This window comes from Trachypithecus francoisi, unplaced genomic scaffold (genome assembly GCF_009764315.1).
Source record: "Trachypithecus francoisi isolate TF-2019V2 unplaced genomic scaffold, Tfra_2.0 Lachesis_group6, whole genome shotgun sequence".
In the NCBI taxonomy this organism is placed as follows: domain Eukaryota; kingdom Metazoa; phylum Chordata; class Mammalia; order Primates; family Cercopithecidae; genus Trachypithecus; species Trachypithecus francoisi.
In genome coordinates, this window is record NW_022681471.1 from 37,193,595 (window position 1) to 37,205,070 (window position 11,476).

The 11,476-nt window shown below is 35.7% G+C and overlaps 1 protein-coding gene across 2 annotated transcripts in view; it reads left to right on the plus strand.

The window, feature by feature from the left end:
- Positions 1-11,476, plus strand: part of LRCH2 (leucine rich repeats and calponin homology domain containing 2) — a 131,733-nt gene that overhangs the window by 59,353 nt on the left and 60,904 nt on the right. For both annotated transcript variants that reach the window (XM_033201490.1, XM_033201491.1), the window contains exons 6-10: positions 6,037-6,170; positions 10,151-10,238; positions 10,866-10,977; positions 11,163-11,260; positions 11,355-11,413. In XM_033201490.1, coding sequence (XP_033057381.1) covers positions 6,037-6,170; positions 10,151-10,238; positions 10,866-10,977; positions 11,163-11,260; positions 11,355-11,413 — 491 coding nt within the window. The remainder of the gene's footprint in view (positions 1-6,036; positions 6,171-10,150; positions 10,239-10,865; positions 10,978-11,162; positions 11,261-11,354; positions 11,414-11,476) is intronic.

Consider the following 11,476-nt stretch of genomic DNA (forward strand, 5'->3'; position numbering starts at 1 on the left):
ACCAAACTGTTTTTTCTATTCTGACTCTCAATACAGAATACTTCACTTCTGGTCAAAAATGTGTGGAGATTTCTTCACTTCTCCAGCAGACACTGACTGGGTGTCCTGTAATTCGATTCCATTCTGACACTACCTGGAGTTAACATCAGATCCCACAGGTTAAGAGCTCAGTCCCACAGACTGCTCACCTATACTTCTGACTGACCAGCTATAAATTAAGGTTCCCATGACCCCCTCCTCAGATTCAATTAATTTACTAGAGTGGTTCACAGAACTCAGCGAAACATTTTACTTACTATTGCTAATGTATTACAAAGGATACAAATGAATAGCCGGATGGAAGAGATGGATAGTACAAGGCATATGAGAAGGGGTGCTAACTGAAGGGGTGGAGAGGGGATGATCACTTTCCTCCCCATCATAAGGGTCATGGCTGATACCCCTATAACAAAAAACAAGTAAACAAGATAAAAGGATAACAAATTTATTTGATCATAGTTTTACATGATACTGGAGCCTTCAGAATAAGGACCCAAGGATATAGAGAAAGTTAGCTGACTTTATGCTTAGATTCACTTGAGACTGGGACAGCAGTGTAGAAATATGATTGGACAAAAAAAGAGTATGAGCTAATGGTAATAGATGGAGTGGGAAGACCTAGCAAGGCCTTTTCTTGATGTCTCTGTTGTAGCGTTTGTTCCTCCTGGGTATAGGGTAATACTCCTCTAGAATGAGGGTTTTAATTTCTTTATGGCCAGTGGTTACACAGAAAGATAGGGGAAGGTTAGATTAGGCTTTATGGCTGGCTTTGGAAAAAAGGAGTTCTAGTGCCTATGACTGGCCTTGGGGAAGAGAAATTCTTGTTTCCATGACTTGCCTGCAGTGAGAATGAGGAGGTGAGAGACAGGGGAGGGGCATCTGGAGATCAGAGAAAAACTTATGCCTCTGAGACTGCTTCTGAGGCTTTCATTTTGGGGTATCATTTTCTGAGCCTCAGTGAAGCTTTCATGCCCTCTTCGGACACACCACCTTCTAGGCACCTCCACGTGTTTAGCAATTTGTAAGCTTTCATAACCCTGTCCTTTTGGTTTTTGTGGAGGCTTCATTGCGGAGGCATAATTGGTTACATCATTGGCCATTCGTGATCATCTCAACTTTCAGCCCTTCTCTGGTTCCTGGAGGTGAGGGAGGTAGGATTGAAAGTTTCAACCCTCTAATCCCATGGTTGGTTTTCCTGGCAATCAGGCCCCTATCCTGTGGCTATCCAGGAGCTCCCAGCCACCAGTCATTCATTGGCATACAAAAGGATACTTACCACTTAAGAGATCGTATAAGATTTTTAGGAGCTGTGTATAGGACATGTGAGCAAGACTAAGTATACATTCCTTACAAATTACAATATCCGAAGGAAATGAAATCAGGATCTTAAAGAAATAATCTGCACTCCCATGTTCATTGCAACATTATTCACTATAGTCAAGATATGGAAACAACCTGTATGTCCGTCAACAGATGAATGGATAAAGAAAATATAGTGTGTGTGTGTGTGTGTGTGTGTGTGGTGGGGGTGTGTGTGTGTTTGTGTGTAATGGAATACTATTCAGCCTTAGAAAAAGAAGGAAATCCTGTCATTTGCAACAGCATGGATGAAACTTAAGGACATTATACTAATTGAAATAAGCCCGACACAGAAAGATAAATGCTGTGTGATCTCACGTATATGTGGAATCTTAAAAAAATAAAAAAAGTTGAACTCATAGTGACAGAGAATGGAATGGTGGTTACCAGGGACTGGGGTGTGTGGATAAAAGGGAGATTTTAAATGGTATCGTCCTTCAGTTGGAAGATGAATAAGTACTGGGGACCTAATATATAGCATGATGATAATAGTTAATAATATTGTATTTGCTTGAAATTTGTTGAGAGTTGAACTGAAGTGTTCTCACTACACACACAAACAAAGTAATTACATGAGGTAATGGGCATGTTAATTAGCTTGACTGTGGTATTCATTTCACAATGTATAATACAGTTGATCCTTGAACAACATGAGGGTTAGGGGCACCGATCCCTGCATACTGTAAAAAATCTTTGTATAACTTTGGAATTGCAGAAAACTTAGCTGCTAATAGCCTACTGTTGACTAGAAGCCTTGTCAATAACATAAACAGTTGACTAACACATATTTTATATGTTATATGTTATTTACTGTATTCTTACAATCAAGTAAGCTAGAGAAAAGAAATTGTTATCAAGAAAATCATAAGGAAGAGAAAATATATTTACCATTCACTAAGTGAAAGTTGATCATCATAAAGATCTTCATCCCCGTGGTCTTCACGTTGAACAGGGCTGAAGAGGAGGAAATGGAGGGGTTGGTCTAGCTGTCTGAGGAGTGGCAGAGGTGGAAGAAAATCCATGTATAATGGACCTCCACAGTTCAAACTTGTGTTGTTCAAGGGTCAACTGTATATCAAAGCATCACATTGTACACCTTAAATGTGGGAGTTCAGTCAGGGTGGTGGGAAAAATTATAGAGGAAAAATTACGAAGATAGTTACAGGAAATAGACACAAACCTTCTTGGAAGGCTGGGGGGTTGCATAGCTTCAGTAAAAGATTTAGCTGAAGTCAACCTAATCCTCTTACCTTGAGTTAATAGCTTAAAGTAGGTACAAAGGAATGTAAGGGAGTTTATCTAAATAGCTTGTTTACTCATGTGGCCCTAAGCCCAACTTTTATCACCTGCAGGTGCATGATTGCTCTCTACTCGAGGGGTCGGCAATGTTAATTACCCTCTAGTGGTGTTTACTCGAGACCTTTGTCACTTAATCTGTACTAAATAAATGCAAACTTCGCCAGCTTATCGAGGCAGATGCTGCAGACTGAGGCAGCAGAGCCCCTTAACTAGAATGACAGGCAAAATATCTGTGTCAGTGTACGTCTTTCATCCGTCGTTGGATCAGGGTCAGTGGGACGGACCTGCCACTTAAATATAAAAAAATTTTATTTGTAACTCATACTTTAATAAAGCTCGAAGAAAAAAATAAAGAGGAAAAATGGAGCATATTCATAGGAGTGCTAATCAGCATGGCTTTCTAGCAGCAGTTGTGGAAACTGGCAGATGTTGGAATGATAACTTCAAGGACTAAGGGAGTATTTCTAACATTCTACACTCAAACTGTCATCAAATGTGAGATAGAAAAAGGTTTCAAACATGCAAGGTCTTGGAAATTTTTACTCCCATATACCCTTTCTTAGGATGCTAGCAGAGGGTGTACTATACCAAAGTGAGGGAGTAAACTAAAAAAGGAGGAATTCTTCATGTCCGAGATTGACAGATATACACAGGCCTAGTAAGCAGCCAGTCAGTAGTCTGGACTACAGGAGTTGTCTCTAAAAAAAAAAAGGAAAGGAAAAAAGAAAGTAAGAGATGACTTGATAGGTTTGTCCACATGGAGAGATGTTTTATAGTTCTGTCAGAGTCAAGAAGGAATTTATAATAGGCATATAGAAAATTTTTCAAAAGAAAAAAATGGGGGCCGTTAATTACTTTAGGAAAAACAAAAACTTATAGGAGAAAGGAAATACAATCATATTACTCTGTGGAGTTTATCTGTGAGTATTTTCTTGGTCATAGTAATGTATATACTGGATTTTGATTTAGTGAAAAATTGTGACTATAATAGCAGAGATTTATATAGTATTTACTGTGTTCTAGACACTGTTGAAAATGCTTTACATATATTAACTCATTTAATTCTTACATTAACCCTGTAAAACAAGTACTGTCATTATCCTCATTTTACATATAAGGAAACAGAGGCATAGAAGTTAAATGACTTGTTCAAGGTCACATTGCTAGCATGGGTTAGAGCCAGGATTCAACCTAAGGCAGTGTGACTCTGGAGTCCATGCTCTTTAACCACTATGTTATGCTTCTGAACATAGAAGTATATTTATGTGAATTGATAGGAAGCGGGGAGGCTGGGACGGTGGTGGCGGTGGTATGGGTAATGTAAGAAATCCAAGCCCTCATCTTCCTTAGTGAGACTCCAATAAATCTACCGTTGAAAATTTTAAAACAATAGCAGTAGAAGCATGTTATTTATAAATATGAGGGCAAATAGCAGAAATTCAGCAAAAAGAGTTTAAAGTGGGAATTTGGTCTTAGAGATTGAATGAAGTAGAATGGGCCGGGCACGGTGGTTCATGCCTGTAATCCCAGCACTTTGGAAGGCCGAGGTGGGAGGATCCCTTGAACCCAGGAATTTGAGAACAGCCTGGGCAACAACATAGTGGGACCCTGCCTCTGCAAAATATAAAGAAGATTAGCCGGGTATGGTGACACATGCCTGTAATTTCATCCCAGCTAATCTGGGAGGATCACTTGAGCCCAGGATGTCGAGGGTGCAGTGAGCCATGTTTGCGTCACTGCACTACAGCCTGGGTGACAGAGTGAGACACTGTTTTCCAAAAGAAAAGGAGAAGTAGAATTGAGGATTATGTCTTGTCAGCTTTGTAATCATTTTTAAATTTAAAAACTGTGTACGTGAAGTACTATGATAAAAAGTTAAAATTTACAAAAGATAGTGATTTACCAGCACTTTGTTTGATAATTAAGATAAGTTTTTGTGGCCGGGCACGGTGGCTCAAGCCTGTAATCCCAGCACTTTGGGAGGCCGAGATGGGCAGATCACGAGGTCAGGAGATCGAGACCATCCTGGCTAACACGGTGTAACTCCATCTCTACTAAAAAAAAAAAACAAAAACAAAACACTAGCCGGGCGAGATGGCGGGCGCCTGTAGTCCCAGCTACTCGGGAGGCTGAGGCAGGAGAATGGTGTAAACCCAGGAGGCGGAGCTTACAGTGAGCTGAGATCCGGCCACTGCACCCCAGCCTGGGCAACAGAGCGAGACTCCGTCTCAAAAAAAAAAAAAAGATAACTTTTTGTTTAGTTTGGACATAGAATACTACCTCACACATTTTAATTTTAGCACATTTTAGTTGATAATATTTAATATTAATAATTTATAATTAATAGAAAATTAATATTTAGCACATTTAATTGGCAATTAATATATTTATATTCTAATAGCTCAAAAGTTTTAATTTTCCTTTTAAATGAAATTTTTCAGTGGTCACGTCAGACCTAGTATCTGTTAGAATTATCTAGGAAACATTCTTCCTTTTAACCTGGAATGATAATTGCTTTTTAATGTTTTTGTCTTACTGTTTTCTTTGCTGATTTTTTTGCATGTGAGGTAAGCTTATGTGAGCCCATAAAATGTTACATTTTTATTAGAATTTTGAGAAATATTTATTTGATGTCACTTAGTGACTGTAATTAACCTTGGTAAAGCTGACTTACAGTTTTCTTACCTCTCATTTTCTGTTGTTTTTATACAGAATATCTTTGTTCACATAATATTTTATTCCTCATTTTTCATTTTCCCTATGGCCAACGAAAGTAATTTCTCAGTATATTATTCTAGTTGAATTGACCAGTGTTTTCTTTTATTATTTTAATCTCACCAGCCTAATATCGTACCTTTCAACAAACTCATTTTTCCTATATTTATATTTTTTATGTTAGCCTTTTCCAGTATTTATGCCAAACATCTTAGTGGTTCGGACGAGATTACTTTAAAGAATTGCATAGATTATTTGTTCTTTTCTTACCTTTCCAACGAATATGTATTTTTCATTTTTTCGAATAAAGGCCACTTTTATGAGTTGTAAACTTTATATTGTTTAGTAGTTTGTACATTCTGCTTTTAACAAGAAAATTCCAGTGAAATATAGAACAATTAAGTCTTTTCAATAAGAACAGAGATGGCAATAGAATTTTAGTTAGTATCAGTGTTGTCAGATTTTTCCACTTGGTGTCAGAAGTACAAATTACTTAAATATGCAAAGTACCAATCAAGATTGTGATGTCTCAGTATAATTTGAGACTATTCAATGGTTTAAAATGATAGATGTCATTTGTATTTGGAACTATATAATTAAATCTCCTTTCTTTTTTATTGACAGATATGTTTAAAGGGTAAGGTGCACATATTTAAGTACTTAAATATTCAAGCATGTTGCAGAATGGATAAGAAACCAGATTCCCTGGATCTTCCATCATTGAGTAAACGAATGCCCTCCCAGCCTCTCACAGACAGGTAATATAACATTCTTACAGTTTCATTTGATGATTACTGTCTTCCCTTTTTATAAAATATACTTATTAATCTTGAGTGTTCTGAATATATTTAGGCTCATTGGTCCAGCACTAAAATCAATAATTGACTGAAGCTACATATCACCATCATAGAATGAAGTTCTAGGATACTAGAATATTTTTGACATTTTCTCAATTATTAACATTTTAGTAGTAAAAATGTAAATGTTTGACATTATAGTATAGAAACACTAATTTCTCAGCATGTGACAACTATTAATTTACTTTTGTAATCACTGTGTTGTACATTTGTTAACAACAAGTAGAATTTGACTTTGAACTAAGGTTGGTGGAAGAGCAAGACATTTGAGGAATACCTTTTCCCTTTCATCATAGTCTTTATATCTGCATCAAAGATGATATATCATAATGACATATAATGGTATATCATATTTGATGAACATCTTTGATGTTGTTTATGATTTCAGTGTTTTGCTCCTCATGAGATTTTGAGATGGCAGATGGAACATTCTGTTTTTAATTCATCCTTTCAAGATGTAGATTGGTCTGAAAGATTTTATGAAAGTATAAATCTATGTAATAGTTTAGAAAATAACCTAGAATGGGGTGAGACTACCGAAAGGTAGACCATGCTTTTGCCTAAAATATTTAAAGATTTGTCATATAAATATATGATAAATTTTATATTGCTTTGAATGGCAATATAGTAAATACTACTGTTAACAGCACAAGTTCGTGAATTCCCAAATGGGACTTTTTCTTGAATATTTTTATTTTGCAAGTAGAATTAATATCTAACATTAGATTTAGTTCTTAAAGATTATTGTTTAATATTGTGAACATTATTAGACCAAACAAGGCTCTAAAAATTGAAATGAAGACATTCTAATCTCTATTAATCTGCTTTATATTTATTTTAACATGAATTTACTTTTAGTAATGGCATTTACTGTTTTAGTCATTTATTTTTGCAAATATCAGTTGAATGCCTACTGGTAGATTCAGGTATGTTTTGTTGAATGTCATACATATTGGTCTTGGCACTCATGGTGCTCACAATGTAGTGGAGCAGGAGTCAGTGAATAAACAAAGCAAGGAAATACACACACATATAAAATTTCAAATTGTATTCAGTGCTATGAAGGAATGTATTTGAAATTCCAAGAATGTGGTCAGGGAATGAATAAAAGCCAGCTCTGTGAAGAGCAAAGTAAGAGCATCTTAGGCAGAAAGAATGACATTGCCATGGCCTTAAGTTAGGAAGGAACTTTGTGTGTTCAAACAGCTGAAAGGAGACCAGCGTGGTTGAAGCAGAGTAGCTGAAGGGGAACATGGTACAAGTTGATTTTAGAGAGGTAGTCAGAGCTCAAGTCATGTGGATTCTTTGTAGGATGTGGTAAGAAGTTTGAATTTTACTTAAAGTACAGTGGGAAGTCATTGGACAGTTTTAAGTGGGGAAATAACATGATTTGACTCATTTTTGTTTAAAAAAAACTATTTTGGCTTATAGGAGAATACATTGGAAGCAAGCAAAAATAGAAGCACAGGGACTAGTTGGATTGTTGTAGTACTGCCAAGAGATCAGAGGGGTCTAGAATAAAGTGATTGCAATAGAGATGAAAAGAAATGGCAGAATTAAGATATATTTTGGAGAGATTCTCTAGCAGGACCATCCAAAAAAAATATAATGTGAGCCACATATATAATTTTTAATTTTTTTGTTACCCATTTTGAAAAAAGTAAAAAGAAATACATGTTATTTGGGTATATCCAAAATATTATCATTTCAACATGTAATTAATGTGAAAACTTGGTGAGATATTTTACATGCTTATTTAATATTAAATCTTTGAAATCTAGTATGTATTTTACGTGTATAGTGTGTCTCAATTTGGAATGGCCGTATATGGCTGCTGGCTACTTACCGTATTGGACAGTGCAGGTCTATAGAGTGGGTTGTCAGTTGTGTTAATTTCTCACTCACAGCTGGTATTGAACTACTTAGAAAATTCTTGTATGTTCTTTCCACTTTCATACTCAGACACTGGCTGTATGGTTCTTACTACCTAGAATGCCCTTCCACGCCTTGTCTGTTTTGTAAACTCTTTATTATACATAGATAGGCACTACAGTAGTTACATATAATAGCTTTTGGAGTCAGACATAATATGGCTTTGAAGAGTCATTTATGACTCTTAATAACTGTATGTCCTTGTGTATTAATGTCTGTGGTCCTTAGTTTTCTCATATGTAAAAAAGAAAATAATTACACAGGTGCAGTCAGGATTACATGAAGAAATGTATGTAGAGTACTTAGTACAATGCCTTACCCATAATATTTCCTCAGCAAATAGCTTATTATCATCATTGTCATTTACTACAAATCCACGAATGTATTTTGTGCAGTGCAGTCAGATGAATTTTGGCTCTAATCGTGGTTTAACCACTTAATTTCTCCGTGGCCTTGTGTAAGTTATTTGACTTCTCTGAGCCTGTTTCCTTATTTAAATGTTAACCGTACCCACTTCTACAGTTGTGAGAATTAAATGTGTGCCTAACAATTAGTTCAATAAATGATAAACAGTAAATGTTGTAATTTTTCCCCTTGGGACGTTAACTTTTGTAAGCTTTATTATTTTTCTTTGTGAAAAGAAATAATAATTATAACTTCAAGACCATAAGAATTATGTCTAAAATATGAGGTGCATCTAGCACAGTACATAACACAGTATAGACACTCAATGAATGCTAACAATTATCGCCTCTTCATCCTCAAGACTGAGCTCAAATACCACATTCTTAAGTGACGCCTTTCCTAACTTTACTGAGGAGAATTAGTTGACCTTTTTTTTTTTCTCATAGCACTTTGTATTTACCTTTGTCATAGTCTTCAAAACATTTGAACACATTCATTTTTCCTCTGGGCTGAGAGCTAGCTCTTTGGAGGCAAATTTTAAAAATGTGTTTTCTCTTAAACATTCAACATAGTACCTGATACTTGGTAGGTGCTTCCCTAAATGTGTTCGTATACTTCTGAAAAGTATAAAAATCAGTTTTTTTGTTTTTTGTTTTGTTTTGGGTTTTTTTTTTGTTTTTTTTTTTTTTGCGTGAAACTGGTTTTAGGAGAGGAATTATAACATAGTGATTACGACCAGGGACTTTGGTGCTAGATAATTGAGGGATCAAATTTGGACTGCTGGCTGCAAGTTGCATATCCTTGGATAAATTGCTTAATCCCTTCCAGTCTAAGTTTTCTCATATATAAAACGAGAAAACACCATCAATTTGCTACAGTTTTTCACAGTAAATATGTAACGTATTGTCTTTTAAACATTTAGCACAGTTCCTCATACATAATAAGTGGTCATTGTAGACTGTGTGGTGAAATTGCAAATTAAGTGAAAAATACTTTGCTTCCTGGGTGGCATATTTTTGTAAATCAGAAATTTGCAAGGACAAGTTGAATTTGAAAGTATTGAATTGCATATTCAATAGTTTGTAGCCTTCATTTTTGCATCCTCTCTTAAGTATTAGATGGGCATTATTTATACAAATAAGGCATATTTTTAGAGCCAATGAAGAGTAAACCATATACATTGAAGTTAAAAAATGTTTCGAAGCTCTGTGATGAAATTTGACAAACCAATGGGAAAAAGTAGGTCTTTTGTCAAGATAATGTTCTAACAAGGCAGCCTGATTTTCTGAATCTCTGAAGAGAAATAATAGGTTATTGTTGATAGTTGACATTGTAGAGTACACGAAGGGAACAATATTGCATGAATGGCATGAATAAAATGTTTTGTAGGAAGAGTTCTGATATTTTTCTCCTCATGTCCTTAATTAAGGATCTTAGACATCAAAAGTATATATTCTGTATTATCTAGGGAAATTTTAGGTCAAGTGTGCATTATCTATTTAAGAAGAAAACCCTAACTGCTCTTAGAATTTCTATTTCCATAGTATGGAAGATTTTTATCCAAATAAAAATCATGGTCCTGACTCTGGAATTGGAAGTGATAATGGAGAGAAACGATTATCCACAACAGAAGTGAGTATTTTCTATTGCGATCTATTCTGTTTTACAATTTTATTAGAGCATTGAAATAGAGACCCTTGTGCATACTTGAGTTTACTTTGCTTGAAAATATGATCATTATATTTTATGACTAAAACTGAAAAAAGGCATGCTGATTTTTATTTTATTTTATTTTATTTTATTTTTTTTTAGACGGAGTCTGGCTCTGTCGCCCAGGCTGGAGTGCAGTGGCCGGATCTCAGCTCACTGCAAGCTCCGCCTCCCAGGTTTACGCCATTCTCTCGCCTCAGCCTCCCGAGTAGCTGGGACTACAGGCGCCCGCCATCTCGCCCGGCTAATTTTTTGTATTTTTTTCAGTAGAGACGGGGTTTCACCGTGTTAGCCAGGATGGTCTCGATCTCCTGACCTTGTGATCTGCCCGTCTCGGCCTCCCAAAGTGCTGGGATTACAGGCTTGAGCCACCGCGCCCGGCCCGCATGCTGATTTTTAAAGCTGAGCAGTAAACCTTATGTTAATTTGGGGTTTGAAAACTGGAGATGTAAAGCAGACATTCTGTAATTCATATGTAAAATTGAAGCAACATAATCCATATCATAAGTTTAAAATGCCTCATTTGTACTTTTTGCTTATTCCTTTTAGCCATCAGATGATGACACAGTCAGCCTTCATTCTCAAGTCTCAGAATCAAATAGAGAGCAGACATCAAGAAATGACAGTCACATAATAGGAAGTAAGACTGATTCTCAGAAAGGTAATTGATATGGTACCTGCTATTTTTGTTTCATGTACATAGCCCACATTAAAAATGGGCTTTGAAAAATTATATTGTCTTTAGCCAACTCTTATATTGAGAAAATATACATTTTTCTAAGGACAGCAGTGTCAAGCATACAGTTTACTAAGTACATTTTCTAATAAATATTAATCTGTACCTAGACCAGGAGGTATATGATTTTGTTGACCCCAACACAGAAGATGTAGCAGTTTCTGAACAGGGAGATGCACATATTGGATCATTTGTATCTTTCTTTAAGGTAAATAAAACTTTGAACAAATATTAATAACATGCTTTCTTGATCTTATGAAAGTGGACTGTACAATTTAAAATGTAACTTTCTTTTATGTAAGGGAAAAGAAAAATGTTCTGAAAAATCTCAGAAAAATGAAGAATTAGGAGATGAAAAAAGGTAAGCACGTATGAAAATGAAATGTTACTTATAAGCACTTGAGCCATTCATTAGATATTCCTA